The 24,362-nt window shown below is 47.5% G+C and overlaps 1 protein-coding gene across 4 annotated transcripts in view; it reads left to right on the top strand.

Moving 5' to 3' along the window:
* The window catches only part of LOC105479784 (otoferlin), a 103,800-nt gene that overhangs the window by 3,731 nt on the left and 75,707 nt on the right, over window positions 1-24,362 (top strand). For all 4 annotated transcript variants that reach the window (XM_011738042.3, XM_011738043.2, XM_024792206.2 and 1 more), the window contains exon 2: window positions 17,575-17,633. In XM_011738042.3, coding sequence (XP_011736344.2) covers window positions 17,575-17,633 — 59 coding nt within the window. The remainder of the gene's footprint in view (window positions 1-17,574; window positions 17,634-24,362) is intronic.

Raw genomic sequence — 24,362 nt, 5'->3', positions numbered from 1 at the left:
GTTCTTCTAGCCCAACCTTCTGTCCAGTGCTGAGCCCCAAGGCTGAGGGACCTGGACTGTCAGGGAACCAACTGTCAGGGAACCAAGTGACAGACTGTCCAGGGCCAGCCCTGATGTCTCCCTTCTCTTTCCATCCCCTGAGCCTTCTCGCCAAGACATGAGGTTTGGGGATTTTCTGTGTGAGACAAGAACGTCTGAAGGCTGGACCTGGCTTCCACATAATCCCCCGTGGCTGGGAATTGGCACAAAGGTTTGCAGGGCATCCACCTCCACCTTTTCATTCCTACTTCTCTTCCCACCCTACCCCTGATTCCCACCCTGCTATGTTCCCACTACATTCAACTTCCAGCCATTCCCAAAAGATACCACACCCTTTTACACCTCCAAGCCTTGAGACATGGATCATGTTTCTTCTGCCTGGAATGACCACCCTCCACCTTGAGAAAGCCCATTAATTCTGCTCATCCTTCAAGGCCCAGCTCATATGCCACCTCCTCCATGAAGCCTTCTCCTCCTCTAGCAGTACACTGCACACATTCTTCCTACTGCTCTGCCACAGTACATTGCATTTCAGAAACTGGCCACACCTCTGCATGCTGCCCTAACTTTTGAGCATCTTCAAGACAGACATCAGACACGGTTTCTGTCTTTGCGGAATTCACTGTGTCATGGGTTTGAGTTCTTCCACTGTGGCACTGCCACTCTTTGGCTCCATTTCCCCAACTGTGAGCTCCCACCCCGGAACTTTCTATCCAAGGAGGATCAAGGGACTAGAAGAGGCCTCAAGGGCCAAGAACCAAAAACCCTGGCTCTTACTCCTTCTATCAACTTTCCTAGCCCAGAGAATCTTCCAGGGCTCCAAAGGGGCCTAACAAAATTTTTTTTTTTTTTAGACGGAGTCTCGCTCTGTCACCAGGCTGGAGTGCAGTGATGTGATCTCGGCTCACTGCAACCTCCGCCTCCTGGGTTCAAGCGATTCTTCTGCCTCAGCCTCTGGAGTAGCTGGGACTACGGGTGCCCGCCACCATGCCCGACTAATTTTTGTATTTTTAGTAGAGACGGTGTTTCACCATATTTCCCAGCCAGGTCTGTAACTCCTGACCTCATGATCTACCCGCCTTGGCCTCCCAAAGTGCTGGGATTACAGGCTTGAGCCACTGCGCCTGGTCAGGCCTCACAAATATTAGCAAACTCAGCTCCAGCCCACAGGTGGGAAGCGAGAGGGATTGCATGTGTAAGCCAGAGTGAGTTAGGGGAAGACGGAGGAAGGAGAAAAGGCAGATGGGAAGGGAGGTGGGAGCAGACTCTGAGTTGGCCCCTGGAGCCCAGAAGGGAGGCAGGAGTTTTTATTGAGCAGGGGAAATGGTCAGTATTTAAGAAGCCACTGAAGGATGGTAGCTCATTGACAGGATCAAAAGCCGTGAAAGGGCCAGGCATGGTGGCTCATGCCTCTTTCCGAACCTTTACTGCGACCACACGTGGGGCAGGATCTCACTGTCTGACAGAGGAGAAGAAACACACACAGAGGTGAAATGAGTGCAGCATACAGGAGGGCCAGGGGTGGGGGTAAATCACGATAATGTTTAGAGGATGACAGCTTACTTAGAGCTACAGAGACCAGGGAATAGGAGCAGGAAGAGGAGCAGGAGGAAGTGCCTAAGCTGGGTCTTGAAAAACTGCCCCTGTTTGCCCCCATGGAGATGCAGGAAGTGAGGAATTGGTGATGGAGGAAGGTGAAGTCATTCTGGGTGAGGGACTGACCAGACCAGAGGCTAGAGGAGGGGAATTGCAGCCAAGTTCCATGTCGGGGAAATCACACCATGTAGCTGGAGCAGAGGCTATAGGAAGTGGTAGAGGGAGACCAGCTAGGAAAGGAGCAGTGGGCCTGCTGAGTGATTGTACAGGGAAGGGTTGCAGCTGAGGCACTGGGGACAAGATTTCCCCCTACTGTTGGCTGCAGGCGCCACCTCCGACTCCACGTTAGATTTATTTTCCCCAGTAAAATGAGGGAGCGCTCCCTCTTGATGAAAAATACAGCTACTATTTGGAAACTTATCTGCCGCCCCTGATGAAGGAGGCAGAATACCCAGTGCACCCACCCCTGAGATGCTCCTGCAATGCCTAGGCCTGTCTGTGGGCTGTAGTCCAGCCTAGCACCCCCTCTCTTGGAGAATGTGGGGTAGGCATTGTCCCTGCTGAAGGCAGCAATAGAGGGGACCCTTACAACGATCTTGGCAGCCTGTGGCTGGCTGTGGACATAGCCCTGCGCTTTGCCCCTCCTCCCTCCCCCAGAGCAAGCCATTGCACACCAGCGAACAGCAGACAGAGCACACAGAAAATTCCCCAGGCTTCTCCTGCTTTGATAGGAAGAGTGTGCTTTCATGTAATGAAAATGATTGTAAAACTGTCTTCTGCTGCAAAAGCCCTCAGGAAAATGCTGCTGGGAATGTGCTGAGAACAGACTTGCAAATCATTTCTCTGAATTGGGAAGTCTTGGTTATCTTAGCCACCTTTACTGACCATGTGAAAGCCACATCTCTCCCACCCACTCCCATCCCTGGGTCTCATTTTATTTTATTTTATTTTCTGTCGCCCAGGCTGGACTGCAGTGACACAATCATGGTTCACTGTAACCTCAACCTCCTGGGTTCAGGCGATGCTCCCACCTCAGCCTCCTGAGTAGCTGGGACTACAGGCACACACCACCATGCTCAGCTAATTTTTGTATTTTTAGTAGGGATGGGGTTTCACCATGTTGCCCAGGCTGGTCTTGAACTCCTGCTCAAGTGATCTGCCTGCCTCAGCCCTCCCGAAGTGCTGGGATTATAGGTGTAAGTCACTGCACCCGGCCTTATCTTCTTTTTTTTTTTTTAACTTTTATATATATGTTAAAAAAAAACCTTAAATATATACAAGAGTGGGGAGAACAGTATCATGGCCCTATGTTGTCCCATCCAATTTCAGCTATCATCAATTCACGGCCAATCTTGCTTCATTTGCATCCCATGATCCTACTTCCCCACCCCAAATTATTTTGAAGAAAATCCCAAACCCCATACCATTCCATCTGTAAATATTCAGTACATAGCTATAAAAGATAAGAACTCAAATAAATATCACATACTTTGTCATTTTAAAGAAATTAATAACAATTCCTTAGTACTATCAACTAATCAGGCAGTGATCAAATTCCTAATTGTCTCATCAATGTCATAATTTTTTTCCAATTTATTAAAATCTTCATTTTAACATGTTTTGTAAATCAGGCATTTAATCATTTATTCACTCATTCTGTTGAAGGGCAGCCATGTGCCAGGCACTGGGGGACAGTGGGGAATGAGACAGACGTGGCTCCTGTCCTCAAAGGGGGAAGATGATGGCTGCACCCATCATGAGGAGCATTATGGGAAGGGAGGCACAGGTGCCCAGGCAGTTCGTGGCAAGGAAATCCACTTAGCCCAGGAAGCCAGGAAGCCACCCCAGTGGGTGAGCCAGAGTCAGTTAGGGGAAGACCGAGGAAGGAGGAAGGGCAGATGGGAAGGGAAATAGGAGCAGGCTCCCAGGTGGCCCCTAATGCCCAGAAGTGAGTCAGGAGTTTTTACTGAACAGTGGGAATGGGCAGTATTTAAGAAGCCCTTGAAGGATCGCAGCTCGTTGGCAGGAACAAAGGCCATGAAAGGGCTGGATGCGGTGGCCCATGCCTGTAATCCTAGCCCTTTGGGAGGCCAAGGCTAGGGGATCACTTGAGGCCAGGAGTTCAAGACCAGCCTGGCCAACATGGTGAAACCCCCCTCTACTAAAAATACAAAAGTTATCCAAGCATGGTGGGTGCACGCCTGTAATCCCAGCTACTCAGGAGGCCGAGGCAGGAGAATTGGTTGAACCCAGGAGGCGGAGCTTGCAGTGAGCCAAGATCACGCCACTGCACTCCAGCCTGGGCAACAGAGCAAGACTCCGTCTCAAAAAAAAAAAAAAAAAAAAAAAGCCATGAAAGGCTCCATCCCAGGCAGAGGGGCTAACACTAGTTAACACTAGTGCAGACTTGCTGGTATAGAGATGCATCAGGGGAGTGTGGAGAGGAGGCTGGAAGGCAGGGCATGGGGGACTCAGCCAAACACAGAGGGTCTTTGGTGTCACACTAGAGACACTCTTAGCAGGAGAATGGGATGCTAAGATATTGTTTTGGAGAGAATACTCTAGATGTGAGGACTGTGGGCAGGGATGCTTGGGAGGAAGCCCAGGGCAGGCGGAGGGCAGAGAGCCTCAGCAGGTGGGCATGAGAGAGGAAGGAGCAGCGCTGGGATCAGGGGAGTGAGTGAGAGGGCAGGACAAGGGTACCTCAGGACAGGAGTAAATTGTGGCCCTGGGGACCACCGTGGACCCAGGGATTTGGGGTACTGGGCCTTAGTTGATTCTCCTCTAGACTCCTGCCAGTTGCTGACACTCTGAATTCTGGCAAACATGGAGACATCAGAGTGAAAACACCTGGAGCCATTGCCATCCAGGTGGGCGCCTCGAGGGCAGGCCCCTTGGCTGCTTTCCCAGCGGCAGCATGGGGCCTGGCACAGAACAGACCTGACATAGAAGTGGGAGCAAGGAGCACCGCCTGTGGGTGCAGGCGCAGTGATCAGTTAGCAACAGGGGCCCCCATGCAGCCTGCCATCCAGGCAGTGCCAGGCAGTGATCCATTTCTCTTGGTGACAGCCCTAGAAAAGGCTCCTGAGACATGGACCATCATGTGATCATTTTTACCCTAGACCTGTCTGAACTCATCCACCTGCTAGATGCTGCCTCAACAGTCCTCGTTTCTATTTTATTTTCTTTTATTTCATAGCAGAAGGGCTAATCCGCTGAGGTGGAGATCAGTTTTCACCCACTGGCTTTTTTTTTTTTTTTTTTCAGCCAAAGTTTAAGAAAAAGTCAGGAAGGACTGCAGTTTCAACAATATTTTTACCCTATCGGAGTAAAAGAGTCACCCTCCCATTATAACTCATTGTATTCCCAGTGCCTGACGCAGAAAGGGTACTCTACACACTTGTGGATCACTGGGACCACAAGCTCTCCTGTCACAGTAACAGGGGAATCTCGGACCCAGCAGTTGCTTACTGTGTGGGTGGCACTGTCCAAGGCTCAAAGACAAATACCACAGGCCCTTCCTGCCTCAGTGCCAGGGTCTGAAAAATAGGAACCAGTGCTCTCAGTCAGTTGCAGGGCAAAGTCAGAATCTGAGTGAGGACCTGGAAGAAGGGTTTGAGCTGAGCCAGAGAGATGGGATTTATCATCCCTGCTCACCCCCTGCCTCTCAGATGAATCCCTGACCCAAGCCTAAGTTTCCATAGTGTAAACCTGGATGCTAGCAGGGTGGGTCAAGGGGAAATACATGAGTGGAGGTAGAAATGATATTTGAGTACAATTGTGTAAAATAAAAGGTTAGAGTTCCATGGGGCCTCCATTTAGCAGGGAAATGGGGAAAATGGAAGGGGTAACCTCCAGTGTGAGGCCCAGGGACTCTGCAGTACCAAAGTCTGGCTCTGTGAGTCATTGGTGATTTTCAGAGAGTACACTATGTAAGAAATGTGAGGAATAGCTGCTTTCTTGGACAACTCTTTGAATTGAATTTCTTTCTGTTACCCTGCCATCAACTGTCATTATAAAATTGAAGATGTGTTTCTCATGGGGAAAAAAAGTGTTATTACAAGAGATAATCACAAACAACTAGACAGGAAAATCACACCACCGTCAACCACCTTGATGTAACTGGCATTTCTAGAACATTACACACCCAAAACTGAAAAATATACATTCTTCTTAAATGCACCTAGAACACTCACCAAGACAGACCATATGCTGGGCAATTAGACAAGTCTCAATACATTTCAAAAGACTGAAATCTTACAGAGTGTGTTCTCTGACCATAGTGAAATTCAACTAAAAATCAATAATAAGAAGACATCTTTGAAAGTTCCAAATATTTGGAAATATATACCCTTCTTAACCTATGGTCAAAGAAGGAAAGAAAAGAGAAATTATCAAACATTTTAAACTGAATTATAATGAAAATACAACATATTAACATTTATCATTTTAAGTACTTCTAGCAGAAAAGAAGTGTGAAATTGTAATCTAGGTTTCTGCTTTAAAAAGGTACCAAAAGAAAAGCAAATTAAACCCAAACCTTGAAAACATTATGTTAAATGAAAGAAGCCAGACACAAAAGATCACACTGTATAATCTCATTTACAGTCAGGCATCGCTTAATGATAAGAGTATGTTCTGCGAAATGCATCGTTAAGTGATTCTGTCATTGTGTGAACATCATAGAGTGTACTTACACAAACCTAGATGGTCTAGCCAACTACACACCTAGGCTATATGGTATGACCTACTGCTCCCAGGCCACCAATGTGTACAGAATGTAACTGTATTCAATGCTGTAGGCAATTATAGTACAATGGTAAGTATTTGTGTATCTAACTAAACATAGAAAAGGTACAGTAAATACAATATTATAATCTTATGGGACCACTGTTGTATATGCAAGTGGTCATTTGACTGAAACAGTGTTATGTGATGCAAGAATGTATATGAAATGCTCAGAACAGACAAATCAATACAGACAGAGGAGATTCGTGGTTGTCAAGGGCTGCGGGGAGGGAGAATGGGGAGTGGCTGCTCACAGATGTGGAGTCTCCTTCCAGGGTGATGAAAATATTCTGGAATTAGGTAGTGGGAATGGGTGCATAACCTTGGGAATATACTAAAAACTACTGAACTGTACGCTTTAGAAGGATGACTGTTATGGAATGTGATTATATTTCAATAAATAAAAATCAAACATCCCTGCCAAATTAAACTCAAAGGGAGTATAAAAGGAAGGAAATAGAAAATAGACAACAGAGAAATTTAACAAAGCCAAAAGTTGGTTCTTTGAAAAAAATTAACAAAATAGATAAACCCTAGGAAGGCTTATCAAAAGTAAAAAAGCAAAAAAACACAAAGTTCCAATTTCAGGAATAAAAGAGGGAATATCATCACATTAAAAGAAAAATAAGGGAATATTACAAATAACTTATCTCCATAAATTCTACAACTCAGATGAAATGAATAAATCCTTTGAAAAACAACTTACCAAAACTGACATAAAAAGAAATGGAAAATCTGAAGAGCCTCCATACCTATTAAAGAAATTGAATTTCTAATAACAATGATGATGATGACGATAACCTTCCTGCCACAAAGAAAACTTCAGATCTAGATTATTTCACTGCCGTATTGTAGAAAATATTTTTTTTTTCTTTTTTTAAGACGGAGTCTCACACTGTCGCCCAGGCTGGAGCGCAGTGGTGCAACCTCAGCTCACTGCAACCTCTGTCTTCCCAGTTCAAGCGATTCTCCTGCCTCAGCCTCCCGAGTAGAGTAGCTGGGACTACAGGCACGTGCCACCATGTCCGGCTAATTTTTGTATTTTTAGTAAAGGCAGAGTTTCACCATGTTGGCCAGGCTAATCTCGAACTCCTGACCTCAAGTGATCTGCCCACGTTGGCCTCCCAAAGTGCTGGGATTACAGGCATGAGCCACCACACCTGACCTGTAGAAAACATTTAAGGGGAAACGTAATAACAATCTTACACAAACTCTTTCAGAAAATAGAGAAGGAAGAGCACATCTCAATTCATTTTATATTATCAACACCTGACAAAGACCTTACACAATAAGAAAATTACAGCCCAATATCTCTCATGAATACAGATGTAAAAATCCTTAACAAAATATTAGCCAACTGAATAGCAATATATGAAAAGGATAACACATCATGACAAGTGAGTATTATCCCAGGAATGCAAGGTTCATTTAAAATTAGAAAATCAAAATATTTTACCATATTAACACAGTAAAGGAAAAAATTCATGATTATATCAATAGATGCAGAAAATGCATTTGACAAAATTAAACACCCATTCATGATAATAACTATCAGCAAACTACCAATAAAAAGAGCTTCCTCAATCTGATAAAAAACATCCAGCTAACATTATACTTAATTCAGAAATATTGAACATTAAGATCATGAGTCAGGCAAAGTTTTCTACTCTCACCACTTCTATTCAACACTGTACTAGAATTCTAGCCAGCACAAGGTGGCAAGGAAAAAAACAACTCCTATTGCTTTTTTTTGGAAAGGAAGAAGTAAAACTTTCTTTATTCACAGAAAACCTAATTGGTTATGTAGAAAATCCTAAGGAATCTATTAAAAAGCTACTATAATTAATGAGTGAATTTAGCAAGTTTTTAGGATATATGATTAATACACAAGAAAATAAATTTTACCAAAGATGGGAAAGACTTCCACCCTAAAAACAAAACAGAACAAAATGCTGAGAGAAATTTAAAAAAAAAAAAAAAAGTGTAGAAAATAGATTATGTTTATGGACTGAAGATTCAGAATTGTTAAGACGACAATTCTCCACAAAATGACCTATAAGCTGAACACAATCCTGATAAAAATCACAACAGACTATTTTGTAGAAACTGAAAACATTTTAAAATTTATATGGACATACAAATGACACAGAATAGCTAAAGCAACCTTGAAAATGGAGAAGAGAGTTGCAGTGTTCACACCACAGCTGACCCCTGAACAACATGGATTTGAACTGCGAGGGTCCACTTATATGTGGATTTTCTTCTTGCCTCCACCACCCCTGAGACAGCAAGACCAACCCCTCCTCTTCCTCAGCCTACACAACATGAAGATCACGAGGATGAAGACCTTTATGATGACCCATTTCCACCTAAAGAATAGTAAATATATTTTCTCTCTCTCTCTTTTTTTTTTTTTTTTTTTTTTTTGTTTGTTTTTGAGACAGGGTTTTACTCTGGTTGCCCAGGCTGGAGTACAATGGCGTGATCTCAGCTCACTGCAACCTCTGCCTCCTGTGTTCAAGCAATTCTCCTTCCTCAGCCTCCCAAGTAGCTGGGATTACAAGCAAGCACCAACTCACTCAGCTAATTTTTGTATTCTTAGTAGAGACAAGGTTTCACCATGTTGGTCAGGCTGGTCTCAAACTCCTGACTTCAAGTGATCCACCCGCCTCGGCCTCCTAAAGTGCTGGGATTACAGGCATGAGCCACTGCGCCCAGCCATATTTTCTCTTCCTTATCTTTTTTATAACATTTTATTTTCTCTATCTTACTTTATTGTAAAAATACAGTACATAATACACATAAAAAATATGTGTTAATTGGCTGTTTATGTTATCATTAAGGCTTCTGGTTAACAGTAGGCTGTTAGTAGCTAAGTTTGGGGGAGTCAAAAGTTATACACAGCTTTTCAACTATATGAGGGGCTGGTACCTCTAATCCCTATGTTGTTCAAGGGTCAACTGTATTTAATTATAAGTCTAACTATAAAGTTACAGGAATCAAGAAAGTGTGACATTGGTCTAAGAATAGATGTATAGACCAATGGAGCAGAACACAGTGTCCAGAAATAAACCCTATACATATAAAATCAATTGATTTTCAATCAAAGTGTTGGATATCTAGAACTAGATATCTATATGGAGAAAAAATGAACTTCAAACTCCTACCTCATTCCACCCACAAAAATTAATTTAAGATGGATTATAGAATTAAACATTTAAAAACTATAAGCTTCTAGAAGAAAATATAGAACATCTTTGTTATATTTTTGGGTTAGACAAAGGTTTCTTAAAGAAAAATTAAAAAACACTAAACATAAGAAATAAATTTCACTAAAAACTTGCATTTCTTAAAAATTGGAAACTCTTTGGCTAGTCACAGAGTAAAAAAAAATTGAAAACTCCTATTCATTAAAAAATCACATTTAAGAAGGCATGAGAAGGCAAGTCACACACAGGAAGAAAATATTCACATTTATCTGACAAAGGACTTGTAGCCAGAACATATAAAGAACCCCTACAAGTCAATAATAATAAGACAAATGATGAAATTTTTTATATAGGCAAAAGACTTGAACAGACACTCCATAGAATAAGATAACCATATGGCCAATAAATATGTAAAAATGTGATCAACATCCTAATTCATTAGAGAAATGAAGATTAAAATTACGAAGAGATACTATTTCACATGCTCTAAAATAGCTAAAATGTAAAAGTCTGACAGTATTCAAATGTTGATGAGGATGTGGAACAACTGGAAATTTTTTACATTGCTGATAAGAGTGTGAAATGATACAGCAGTCCCTTTGGAAAACTATTTGGCAATTTTTTCTTTTCTTTTCTTTTTTTTTTTTTTTTGAGACGGGAGTCTTGCTGTGTCGCCCAGGCTGGAGTGCAGTGGTGCCATTTCGGCTCACTGCAACCTCCGCCTTCCACATTTGAGCGATTCTCCTGCCTCAGCCTCCTGAGTAGCTATGACTACAGGTGCGCGCCACCGTGGCTGGCTAAAATTTTTTGTATTTTTAGTAGATGGGGGTTTTCACGGTGTTAGCCGTGATGGTCTCCATCTCCTGACCTCGTGATCCGCCCGCCTCAGCCTCCCAAAGTGCTGGGATTACAGGCTGAGCCACTGCGCCCGGCCAGCAATTTCTTATAAAGCTAAGGGTACCTATCCTGTGACATAACCATTCTGTTCTTAGGAATTTCCTCAAAAGAAATAAAATTATGTTTCCACAAAAGGACTCACATGAATGTTTACAGCAACTTTACTCATATAGCCCAACCCTGGAAGCAACCCCAAAGTTTGTCATCAACAGAGAAATGGACCAGCAAGTTGTGGTATATGCATACAACAGGCTATTACTCTACAATAAAAATCAATACATTACTTATATATGCGACAACATGGATGAATCACAAAAACATTGCATTTACCAAAAGAAGCCAGACACACAAAAAGTACATTCTGTAGGATACCATTTATATGAAGTTTAAAACAGGCAAACTGATCTTTGGTGCTAGAAATCAGAGCACTGGTTACTAGGGCACTAGAAATTGACTGGAAAGGGACATGAGAGAATATGTGGAGCAAATGGAAATGTTCTATGTCTTGATTGTGTGGCAGTTATACAGGGAAATGCATTTATTAAAACTCATTGAATTTTACACTTAAGATCTATGAATGTAAGTTTCACCTAGTTTTTAAAAAAGAAGAGATAATCACACCTAAAATACCTAAAACTTGAAAAATATTATATAAGATGAGGAAAAAAAGTTATTTCTGATTACATGCTACTAAAAATAAGCTGCAAATGTGATTCGTAATAGAAGAAGTCATTTTTATATTTAGCATGTAACTTAAAGGTCTAAAGGAGAAGCAAGCTGGGCGCAGAGGCTCACGCCTATAATCCCAGCACTTTGGGAGGCCAAGGAGGGAGGATCACTTAAAGTCAGGAATTCGAGATCCAAGTGGCCACAGGGTGAAACCCTGTCTCTACCAAAAATACAAAAAAAGTTAGCCAGGCGTGGTGGCGCACACCTGTAATTCCAGCTACTTGGGAGGCTGAGGCAGGAGAATGGCTTGAACCGAGGAGGTGGAGGTTGCAGTGAGCGGAGATCACGACATTGCACTCCAGCCTGGGTGACGGAGCAAGTCTCTGTCTCAAAAATAAATAAATAAATAAATAAATAAATAAATAAAAGGAGAAACCAGACTATTTAGTAGACTGAGAATAGCTATTTCTTATTGAGGGACAAACTTCACCAGATGCTATTGTAAGCATTATTATTTCCTTCATTTTAGGGGTGAGGAAACCAGGGCAAAGAGAAGTTAATTAGCTTCATCCAGGGTATGCTAACTAGGAAGAGGTAGCTGGGATTTGAACTCAGGGACTCTGGTCCAAGAGCCTTAACCTCTATCCTATGCTCCCTCATGCTTGTAAGGGACTTGATGCTTTACTTAGACTTTCCCACAACAGTTTCTTGTCATCCTCGCGATGGTCCCAAGACATAGGCTGGTCCAGGATAATGACCCCCAGCTTACAACTGATGACTCTGAGACCCCAAGGGGTTGGAAGGCCAGCTCCCAGGCCCCCAGCCCATGGGCCGTTGTGCCAGGCTGCACACCTGAGTGGGCCTGGCTCTTTTTCCTGCACGCAGGGGTGCGTGGGCCCTGCTTCCTGGTGCTCCATGGGAGTATCTGGCCTTCAAAAGGTTGATCTGAAGTGGGGAGAGAAAAAATACAGCAGGACCACCACTCAGAGAGCCGCTGTAGAGGAAGAGCGGGAGAGGAGACGCCAGGACATGGGAGCGTCACGGGAGAGAATGGGACTGTTTGCTGAGCTCTGTACAGCCCAGCCCAGGCAGCACATACAACAAGGCTTTGATGATTTTAAATAACGCGAGGAAATAGCAGCTCCAGGTTTGAGTCACCAGCAGAGTTTTACTCTGTTTCTCAGTTCACACAGGGACAACAGCAATGGCAGGCACTGCTGGGAGACAGGCCAGTGGGCTGGGCCCTGGCAAAATCATGATGTCGTTGAAAACAGTCTCAGGACCTTCTCCTTCCCCTTCAGATGGCCCACCACCTCACCCTCTGCCCTTTTGGGACCCCAGCCCCTCTCCAGTCTTGCTTCCACAGGCTGCTCCCTGAGGGCAGACCATTTTTGCTTTTCCCTTCGCCATCAGGACTCCCCATCCTGTGTCCAGCTCCTTGGGGGCTCCATTCTCTGCTCCATGCTTTCAAACATTTCCTTACACTGTTCTCTGTGCCTGGATTTCCCGCCTTCTCCTTGCTCCCCAGTCTGTCTGAATATCCAGATTTCTTCTCGTCTTCCAGTGTCAATGCCTGTGCCTCTACAATGCCTCCTTAATCCGTTATGTTGAGAGTCATTGCTCCTTTTTCTGGGTTTTCACTTTATTTACACTTTTTGCATGCCAATGACAAAATTCTGCCTTATATCATCAGCAGAATTTTCCATGTCTGACATATCTCCCTCTGGATTGTAATATGCTCTTAAAGGCATCGTTCAGATTCGAATGGTCTTTGTACAACTCCCCTCTGTGAAGGCCAAATGGCACACAAGCCAGGAGCAAGAAAGCCCTGGTTGCCTGTGGAAATGAATGAACATACATGGGCTGGCAGCCATGTGCCTGCATACCTGCCTTTTCTCAGAGGCGTGGCCCTGGCAGGGTAAGCTGTCTGGAAGAGGGAGCTATTTTGTGCAGATGGAACATTTTGTCCCCTTAAATCAAGTCCCATGAAAGGCCAGCATGCCATCCTGCTTCTGAAACAAGCACTGAGCTCGTCTCCATTTAGGAGAAGAGCTGCCGCGTGGATATTTTTAAGTGGTGAATGGAGAAATGGGTATATCTGATACCATGGCACTTGTTACACTTTGAGCAGACTCTGCTATTCATACTCCATCTATTGACTCAGGGAGGAGTTTATTTCAAACCAAACAGCTCAGCTATCCCAGAAGCAGCTGCCTCAGAAGGAAGGAGGATGCTGTCCTATTTTCCCCATCTAACCTCCTTCTCACTCAATCCACAACAGCCTTTCCATGTAAAGAAGAGGCTATTTTCTTTCAAGCTTTATTCTCCATCTTCTCTGTGGCAAGAAAGGTGATTGGATATTGGGATTTTTAATGGTTTTGTCTGAAAGCCATTTAAAATGAAGCTGGAATGTCAACAAGACTGACGTTGAATGGAGTAGATGTTAAGTGGAAATGAACTTGAAACAAGAGATGGAGTTAGTCATTCCCCTGATCACTTGGAACAGATGATGGAGGTCCCCTGGCTCTGCTCCAGGGAACAGAACAGAACCACTTGAATACTGCCAGCCACTGTTTGTACATACCCTCCTGAAATGGCTCATCCAAAATGCTGAAGGACATTTTGTTTTCTTAATAATTTGGCCTTTCCACTGTTTCTATATGATTGATGTGTTTCAGCAAACCTTTTTTTAAAAAGAATAGCTAGAGGTAAATTTAGCTCATCCTGTTTGAAAATATTCACCATCTCTAAATCCCCAGGGCCTAAATCAATGAGGTTTTAGCACATTTCGACACAGAGCCCTGATGTATAAATTCTGCAGTGGCTAATTTCACATATTTTACTTCCTCTCTAACAAAGCTATGGACAAATGCACAAGCAGGGGAGGGTTTGAGCCTTGGTGCTTCCTGTAGATGTGAATCTGACACCATCTTGGAGCAGGGCCCCTCCCCAACCTCTCCCAATCCTCTGCTGGGTTGCTAGGTTTTTCACTCCAAGAGACCCTGGAGGACAGCTATATCTGAGGCTCATTAAAATCTTCTAGGATGAAAAGGTCTTTGATTATTCAGAGCAGCAGGTCTTTAGGTGAAGGCCTTATACACAAACATGCTCACCTGATTCTCAATTTATATTGTGTGTTACCTGTGGGGAAAATTAAAAACTCAAACCTCAGGCACTTTCCCTCTCCTCCCTTGGTTGCCCGGGGGCTTGCTGTTGAGATATTTCTTGTTGATTGTTTTTTTTTTTATGTCCCTGGCTAGTGCTAAAGATTATTTCTTTCCCATCTTGTTTACTTCACATCTCTTTTCTTTATAGATAGCCTCTGCTTTGCGGCATGGCTTTTTGCTCCTTATCTCAGATGCAGCCAGCCCTTCCCCACTTACCCCCACCCCAAAACACACACACACGAACACACACCCTTTCGGAGTGGATCCACACTCCCCATTTCAGTGGATCTGACATCAACGACCCCTCCATTCCCAGCCCTCCTTGTCAGAGGGGAGCTCTGCATTGAACTAGGACTAGCTCCTGGGTCATAAAAGCTGCTGGGACCCTGGAGAGCTCTTACTAAACAGATAAGGCCACCAACGCCAGAGGAGAGAAGTCAATTCCTGGAGGGAACAAGCCTGTTTTGCTGAGCCCCGTTCCTTGCCCAGCCCCTAGACCCATCACAGGGAAGGTTCAGAGGACCTCTGACCCCTCCAGTACCTCCTTGTCCTGGCGCCACTCTAGCCTGGTCTCCCAGGTTTTCTGTAGGGAGAGGAGCACAGTCCGCTCCCCCCATGCCATGGTCTCCAACAGTGACAACCCAAACTAACCCCCAAATAGGAATGGCTTCAACCTGGAGAGAGTCCTTCAATGAAATGGTTTATACTGGTGGATATTTAAAGGTATTTGTCTTTCAGCTGGGTGCGGTGACTCACACCTACAATCCGAGCACTTTGGGAGGCCGAGGTGGGCGATCACTTGCGGCCAGGAGTTCGAGACCAGCCTGACCAACATGGCGAAACCCCATCTCTACTAAAAGTAAAAAAACTAGCTAGGCACGGTGGCGCATGCCTGTAATCCCAGCTACTCGGGAGGCTGAGACACGAGAATCACTTGAACCCAGGAGGCAGAGGTTGCACTGAGCCAAGATTGCACCACTGCACTCCAGCCTGGGTGACAGAGCGAGACTCCATCTCAAGACAAACAAACAAAAAAAGGCATTTGTCTTTCAATTACTAAAAGCAAGCATGGTTACTGGAAAAAAATTCAAATTCATATGTATTTATTTATTTATTTATTTGTCTTTCAGCCAGGTGTGGTGGCTCGCATCAAAGCATGCTGCTTTCCGTACCTTCTCACTCTCCCTCCCCAGGGATAACCACTTTCTTTCTTTTTTATTTTATTTATTTATTTATTTTTGAGACGGAGTTTTGCTCTTGTCGCCTAGGCTAGAGTGTAATGGCGTGATCTCGGCTCACAGCAACCTCCGCCTCCTGGGTTCGAGAGATTGTCCTGCCTCAGCCTCCCAAGTAGCTGGGATTACAGATGCCCATCACCATGCCCAGCTATTTTTGTATTTTTAGTGAGATGGGGTTCCTCCATGTTGGTCAGGCTGGTCTCGAACTCCCGACCTCAGGTGATCTGCCCGCCTCGGCCTCCCAAAGTGCTGGAATTACAGGTGTGAGCCACTACGCCCGGAGGGGGTAACCACTTTCAATGGTTTGAGATGTTTGTCTCTTCATAGAAGAAGTATATACATATAATTTGGGTGTTGGTATTTTTTTTTTTTATTAACAGAGTTCTAATATACATGCTGCCTGTTTTCCCTTACTATGGAATTGACAGAGGATAATAAATTAATTCTAAGCAACAAATTTTTCTTTAACTCATCCTATCTCTAGGTTTCTCCTCACAGAAATTACAGTCCCTTCTCTTGTGGTTCCATCCCACCCCTAAAACAGTATGTATCCTCCCTTCTCTGTACCATTACTGCTTCTTGTGCAAAATTGTGCCTTGGAGTATGTACTGAATGGTGTTGCACTGGAGGCCTGGTGCGATGACCCATGCCTGTAATCCCAGCACTTTGGGAGACCAAGGCGGGCGGGTCATTTGAGGTCAAGAGTTCCAGATGAGCCTGGCCAACAAGGTGAAACCCTGTCTCTACTGAAAATACAAAAATTAGCTGGGCATGGTGGCAGGCGCCTATAATCCCAGCTACTCAGGAGGCTGAGGCAGGAGAATCACTTGAACCCAGGAGGCAGAGGTTGCAGTCAGCCGAGATCTTGCCACTACACTCCAGCCTGGGGACAGGGCGAGACTCCATCTCAAAAAAAAAAAAAAAAAAGGTATTTCCCTTGTACTGGTGCCCTGTTGCTTGGCTCCTGGCCTCCCTTCTAGACCATCAGCTCCCTGTGGGTGGGAGCTTGTGCCTTTGTCATTGGTCCATCCTCTATTCCGAGGCCCCGGGACATGGCCTGGAACATCAGAGACTCCAGCGGCTACTTCTCAAAGTGAACTGAATTAGCTGGTGTTTCCCACACATTGGAGCCCCTTCAACCTGCCCTCGATTCTCTCCTGACTTATTTCTCCCCACATCTTGGGCCAGTTCCAACTGGACTAGCAAAGAGGGCAGCTTTCCCTCTGTCCTCCCATCATGCCCTACTGGGTGGCATATGGATGGGGGAGCCTAGGATGATGGGTGTCCATCTCATACACGCTCTACTTCCCGTGCCAGTGGGGAAAGTGGGGGCAGGAATAGAGCCCAGGAAGGAAACTGCCAGAGACCGTCTTCTCTGCTAAGGCTGACAGGAAGATGGAAAACCATGACAGTGGTGGAAGGGGGAAGCTCTTGTCCCACAGGGAATAACTCTGGGATCTGACTTGGTTTTGGGGACCTGGTTTGGGCAGGAGCCCCTGGGGTGGCTGCAGAAGGAAGCTGGGCTTCACAGACCCCCATCAGCAGGCAGGGGCTACACCCTCTGTACCAGGTTTCTACTCAGGGCAGCAGGGCCCGGAGTTACCACCAGAGCTGGGGAGGCTGCAGAGGAGGCTGAGAGATCCACGGGGGAAGAGCGTGGTGGAGAATAGCTCCTGGGGTCCTCTTCCACGGCCACTCTGACCAGCCTGGGCCCTCTGTGCCTTAGGATTCCCGTTCCTAACATGGAACTCATGGCCTTTGACCGGCTTCCCTCACGGGACTGCTGAGAGGGTCAGAGAAGAGGCCGCATGGGGACTGGCCTCACCCTGGGAGAACTGTGCAAGCCAGGAGGTCCCATGTTGCATGACAAGTCAAATGCTGTCAGGACGACTCCCAGGATGAGGAGGTCTGAGCCCACGCTGGTGGTATGGACAGGTCTGACCCTAGAATTTATTTCCTCTTTCCCTGCAGGGCAATCCTTCTACTCCCGGGTCCTGGAGAACTGTGAGGATGTGGCTGACTTTGACGAGGTAGGAGGCCCAAGACCACCCCCTCCCTCAGCCCTGAGCCCAGAGGGGAGCAAGCACCCTTCACTGCCTCTTGTGGGCACACACTGGCCCCAAATCCCAGGCGCCAGCTGCTCTGAGCACCTCACCTCTCAGCTGCTTCCTGAAGGAGGTGGTGAGGAGGGGAACAGCAGCCTTGCCCACCTCGACAGCCCTGCCAGGTCTGGGCCTATTATTCCCTGTGGAGAAAGAGCCCACAGGTGCTGTAGACCTGAATGTGAGCCACCAGCTGAGGGCCCAACAAGGCAGGCGAGTGTTGGGGACATCGCAAAGGCCAATCTGTGTCAGTCCTCAAGGGTTGAAGAGCAGGGCAGCCCCAGGCACTGAGGTGGGAGCCCCGGTCACCAGGGAAACATTGTCAAGCACCCCACCTGAGTCAGGGCGCCATCTCCAGACCTTGAGGGGAAACATGGGGAAGAGAAGACAGTCTGGATTTTCAGCAACAACTCTAGGGGTGCCATGAGAAAAGACGTGAGCTGCTGGTCTATTGACAACGATTTTTCTCAATCCTCACTCCAGCTGGGCTGTTGTCACAATTTTATCAGCAAAGGAGTAGGCGACACCATCCCACGGGAGTGTCTGGGAGCGGTGAGAGGACTTAACAAAGCTTCCCTCTCCCTGCCCGTCCCCTCGGCACCTGGCCTGTGTGGGAGCCCCATCCTTACACACACATACCAGTTCAAGCAGCCCGTGGCCTCCTCGGCCTCCTCACATTCTTTCATCTATTTGTTTGCTGCTTCCAGAATCTGTATTCCCCTCTGGCTGCTGTAGTTTCTCCAGGGTTGACTTTGGGGTGAGGACCAGCAGTCATTCATCACCATCTTGGCCAAACTGGAAGCTCCATGGTGACCCTCAAATAGTGTACCCCCCTCGCCTGGGCTTGGCTCTCCTGCTTGGCTCTGTGGGGGCTGGGAAGGGCCTTATGGCAGACTGTACCTCTTGAGGTTGGCTGCTGGCGTTCGGCTGAGCAGCCACCAGGCTGACACTTGGCACCAGCTGTCTCCCTCCCTCTGAAACCGGGCCACATGATGTGGCTGTGTCTATCGACCCAGAGCTGGAGACACAGGGAGCAAAGCCTCGTTCCTCACTCAGGCTCAGACACAGCCATCAACCGTCGCGGCCCAGCACCACGCCCTCCCCAACCACTGTGGGGCGCAGTTGCCACTACCTCCCTGGTACATCCCTACTGCTATGCAATACAGGTGAATTGCTCATTTAAAGTGAATCACTAGAGCTAGGGAAGTTTCTGTCCTTACCTTCTCCCCCTCCTGGTTGTACAATGACCTCGGTTTCTAAACCCGCCACCATCTTTGTCAAATGGGATTGGTGATGGGCGTGAAGGTCTCTGTAAAATGATTAACAAAATGAAGGGTTATGGTGAGAGTGGAACCATGGCTGCCCACTGAGACAGCAGTCATAGAGGCCTCAGGCTTGCCGCATTATACACCCGGTCTGCTCCCTCCCCTCCCCATTTCCTCAGTCAGGGCACTGGGCTGGCTGGGTGAAGATTCCAGCAGCCTGGCCCAGTTTCCCATAGTCCTACCTCCCTGGGCTTCTGCCCACTAATCCACCAGGCACAGCATCTGACTCCCTCCTCCCAAGACTCCCAGGGGACATGTCAGCCCAGGCATCCAGCCAGGGGGCAACCTGATGCCCCTTCCAAGGGCACTGCCACCCCTTTCCATGCCCAGCGCCCCGGACACCTGAGCCACAGGTATGCATGACATTCAAAGTTAATCACCGTGTCCTTCCTCTTCCCAACTCTACCCAACCCGCCTCAGGGGGAGAGTCTGTCTCTGCTGGCCCTGAACAAGAGGCCACATTCTGAGCATCTAATGAATGCCAGCCTGGGCTTGAGATACTCCAGAGGGAGGAACCTGGGCTCAACACCCCGTGATGATTTGTATGGGAGCTTAGGGATGGGGTAGCCAGAGTCCATGTGGAGAGACTGGGGCGGGGCAGAAGCCAGGCGTTTATGGGAAGAAGCATGTGACTAGGGTCAGAGAGCAGGGCACACAATGGGGAGAAGTGGCTCCGGCCTGGGGAAAGTGCTGCACGCCCACTGGGGAGACAGGCGAGTTTCTGGCTGTCACAATGAGGAACCTGCTGGCATTTAGTGAGGTGGGGAGCAAGGATGTAAAATGACTTGCAACACTCAGGCCATCCCGCACTTCCCACCAGGGAGCCCCGTGGGAAGATGGTGGCAGCCCCAGAAGCAGCCCTGAGCTGCTTTCTGATCCATGCCCCTTCCACTCAATCTCTGAAATAATCCACAGATGAAATCAGGCTCGGATGGTAACTACCCTTCCCCAGGTGACAGAGCTGGAAGCGGCCAAGCCAGGGCTCTGAATTCTTGCGTAGATGAGACCTAAGCCCTCTCTGGATACAGTGATAGGGCCTGACTCCCACCACCTCTGCCAGGCCCGTGTGGAAGTCTCTCTACGCCCCCTGCCGCCATTTCTCCCTGTGCGAAGTGGCTGCAGCCCTGGCCACCACTGGTCAGCAGTGCACATCCCACGAAGCAGAAAGGCCACCCTCCCATCCCCTGTTCAGGAAGGGCCCGGAGGCCTGGGTCAGCCCAATCCCAAAGATAGCCTGGAACCGTACCCTGGCTTTAACCTCTCTCTCTAGACCCAGTGGGTAAGTCGTAAACTTCCCTGGCATCTCCCTGAAAGAACCTGACTGCCAGTGGTTCCAGAATATCCTGGGAAAGAGGCCCTTTCAAATCCCCCAAAAGCCTCTTGACTTTCCAGAAAGCCTCTTCTCTCCGCCTGACTCTGCCCAGGGCCTGCAGGAGCCAGCTTAGCGAGACTCAGTGGCCTGGGAGTCATGAGACCTGCACCACAGTCCTTGCTGAGGAACCTCTTTGGGCCTTGCATTCCCCTTCTGTAACAGAGGGATATGCTCCCTGCTCTACCTGCCCCCACGGGACTGTCACAAGGCTAAAAAAAATGAAATGACAGACAAGAAAGCAAATGTCTCTCACAGCTCTACTAGGTAAGGGATTCCAAGCAAGGGAGGGGCCCCTCCTCTGCTCAGGCATGGGTGAGAGGGGCTGCAGCAGCTGGGCTTAGGAACCTGAGTGGGGAGGAGGAGGCCATGGAAGAAAGACAATGCTCTCTACAACAATGGGTGGAAACAGAGCCTGGACATGGTGTCTCCTTTCCCAGAGGCTGGAACCTGAGCTCCTACATTTAACCTACAACACCGGAAAAGCTATGGAGAGACAGAGAAAGACCCAGCCTTTGTGCCCTGGGGAAGCAGGAGTAGCCACCTTTAGCCAGTTTGCTTTGGCTCTAACACAGGCCCTGTGTGGACCAGGCCCCAGGGGAGAGGCCAGAGTAACAATAGTACTTGGAGCAATGATAAGAACTGCTGCTGTTTACTGAGCACTTAGTGTGTGGCAAGATGGGTTGAGAGCTTGACACAAGCATTAGACTCTCTAGAACTTGCTGGGCTGGTCACATCCTAGGTGATAAGGAGCCACACCAGGATTTAAACCCAAGTCTATCTGATTCCAGGACCTGTGGTCATTTGCAAAGTAGACAAGATTCAGCCCTGCCCTCAAGGGGCTCAGTCTGGTGGGCAGATGGACCCACTACCAACAAGGAGGGACCCTGGGCCTTCTGAGCCCAGAGGAGGAAGAGGTCACCAGCCTGGGGGATGACAGGGCAGGGGAGTTTGGCATTATCTGCCCCTTTCTGCTTGTCCCTGGAAGTCATGGGCTGTTACCTCCTGGAGGCCAGAAACGCACCTGTCTTGTTCATCATTGGCCTGGCACCCAGCATGGAGCTCAGAAAATGTTGCCGAGTGAAAGAATGAACAAAACAGTGATATTCACTAGGACTGGCACCTGTCACCACAGGCCTGTGCCCAGACCAAGTGGGCTCAGCAGGGCTAGTGGTACATCAAGCCCTTTGCTGTGGCCTGGATAGAAAGGAAGCGGTCAAGGCACAGACGAGATCACCTAAGGGGACTTTAGATCACCTTGATCTCTAAGGTTAGAGATCATCTAGTTTAACCCTCTTGTCTTGCACTTGAAGAAACAGGTCTTAGAATGGGGAAGAGAATTGCCCAAGAAGACCAGCTGAGATCTGAGATCCTACATTTAACTTACAACTCTGAAGAAGCTGGGGAAAGAGACAGAGACAAAGACAGAAACAGAGAGAGAGACAGAGAGAGACTCAGCCTTTGTGTCCTGGGAAAGTGAAAAAGCCACACTAGGGAGACTGAGCCCAGGTCTTTAAGCTCACAAATCTGTCTCTTTCCCACTATACTCTAAAGCAGCAGTCCCCAACTTTCTGGCACCAGGGACCGGTTTCATGGAAGACAATTTTTCCACAGACTGGGATGGTGGTGGCCGGGGGTGATTTGGGGATGAAACTGTTCCTCTTCAGAACATCAGGCATTAGGTTCTCTTAGGGAGTGCACAGCCTAGATCCCTGGCATGTGCAGTTCACAGTGGGGTTCACATTCCTATCAGAATCAAATGCTGTCCCTGATCTGACATTAGGTGGAACTCAGGCGAGAATACTCGCTCACTCGCCGCTCACCTCTTGCTGTGCGGCTCCGTTCCTAACAGGCCATGGACTGGTACCGGTCCATGGCCCGGGGTTTGGGGACCCCTGCTCTAAAGCTTTGTAGTGCATCTCAATATTTTCCCCCAAACCTACAACCCTGTCCCTTTAAGGATGCTACCTTGCTGATTTAGGATGGTTCCAGGCCCAGTCAGGGGCCAAGTTGGACATAATCCAGGTCATTCTCCAAAGTGCATCAGGGAAACCTTTTCTGCAGAATCCTAGATCACTGGGGCTGATAGGATGCAGAACCTTGTGCCCTGGCCAGCACCAGCCAGGTCAGGGCTAAGCCTAGACCAGAAAACTGGGTCAGGATTCAGCACTCCCAGGGCTCCTGAGACCGCCCCCGCAACAGAGGCCCTCTTTCCCTCCCTATCTGTACTACCTACCGTCTTGCTTCTGTCAACAGTCTTATCCCAGGCTGCTATTCCGGGTCAGTGTCTGTCTCCAGAACTATCCAGTACTATCCCCAGGACTGAGAAACAACCTGCATCCCTGTGCTCTGCACAGCGTCATGCACAGAGCCTGGCACACAGCAAGTACTCGGCAAATGTTCGCCCCCAGCATGGGGCTTGCTGGCTCGTGACATCTTGAGTGACTATGTTTGGCTTAACTGCCCAGCAGTACCAGGCTTCAGGAGAGGGTTCAGTGTAGTGGATTAAGCCCTAAGGCAGAACTCCAGACTAAGCATTCTGAGACTTGAATTTGAATCTTGCCTCTGCCACCAAGCAGCCTTGTGCCCCTGGGCAACTCTCGCCTCTCTGCTTTCCCACTTGTAAAAGGAGCACATCTTTGCCATGTTGCTGTGAGTTTGGTTATGGGTAAAAGGTGCTCTGGAAGTACTAAGTGCTACCCAGATGAAATTCTTCCTTCAGAAGCCCTTTTCCTTCAATCTTTTTTTTTTTTTTTTTTGAGGCGGAGTCTTGCTCTGTCACCCAGGCTGGAGTGCAGTGGCGCCATCTTGGCTCACTGCAACCTCTGCCTTCTGGGTTCAAGCGATTCTCCTGCCTCAGCCTCCCAAGTAGCTGATATTACAGATATGCACCACCCACCCGGCTAATTTTTGTATTTTAGTAGAGGCAGGGTTTTACCACGTTGGCCAGGCTAGTCTCAAACTCCTGACCTCAAATGATCTCCCACCTCGGCCTCCCAAAATGCTGGGATTGCAGGTATGAGCCACTGCACCCAGCCCCCTTTCCTTCAATCTAGTAGCTCATAAATTCAATGGCAGAGTCAGGAGAGGAGTGTGGCTCCCAAACCCTCAAAGTCCTCATCTCGTCTTGCTGTGTTCTCAGCATGTCACCCCAAATGGAGGAAAGGACATAACCACAAAAATGAGGAGACATCCCAGCACTTTGGGAGGCCGAGATGGGCGGATCACGAGGTCAGGAGATCGAGACCATCCTGGCTAACACGGTGAAACCCCGTCTCTACTAAGAAATACAAAAAATAGCCGGGCGAGGTGGCAGCGCCTGTAGTCCCAGCTACTTGGGAGGCTGAGGCCGGAGAATGCGTGAACCCGGGAGGCGGAGCTTGCAGTGAGCTGAGATCCGGCCACTGCACTCCAGCCTGGGCTACAGAACAAGACTCCGTCTCAAAAAAAAAAAAAAAAAAAAAAAAAAAAAAAAAAAAAAAAAAAAAAAAGAGGAGACAATGAAAACTGAAATTAGGAAGAGAAGAAGCAGTGAAAGAGACATGTGAAATCCACAGGCCGAGGCAGAAAAGGAAAGTGATGGGGGCGAGGGGGAGGGAGGTGGCATGACAGGGAGACGGGACAGCTGCAGACCTGCACAGAGTTCCCACTGGGAAAATCTAAACCAAAAGCGTTCTGCAGTGCTGTGTCGCTTATGACTGCTGTCACCTGTGAGATCTCATTCAATTCTCTCAATAGCCCTCTAAGGTAGATATTGTCACCCCCCATTTCACAGATGGGGAAGCTGAGGCACAGCTAGTGAGTGGCAGAGCCAGGGCTAGAACTCAAGTCTCCTGACTCAAACTTAGAGTTCCTACAACACCACGGAGACTCCCAGTCTGCATGAGATACAAGCCTCAATGTTGTCAGAAGAACAAAAAGAAGCAAAGGGTGGGCATGTCCTTTGGAGCTCTGTAAGGTACC

This window comes from Macaca nemestrina, chromosome 13 (assembly GCF_043159975.1).
Source record: "Macaca nemestrina isolate mMacNem1 chromosome 13, mMacNem.hap1, whole genome shotgun sequence".
NCBI classification, from domain to species: Eukaryota; Metazoa; Chordata; class Mammalia; order Primates; family Cercopithecidae; genus Macaca; species Macaca nemestrina.
This window is presented reverse-complemented; position numbering and strand designations above follow the sequence as displayed.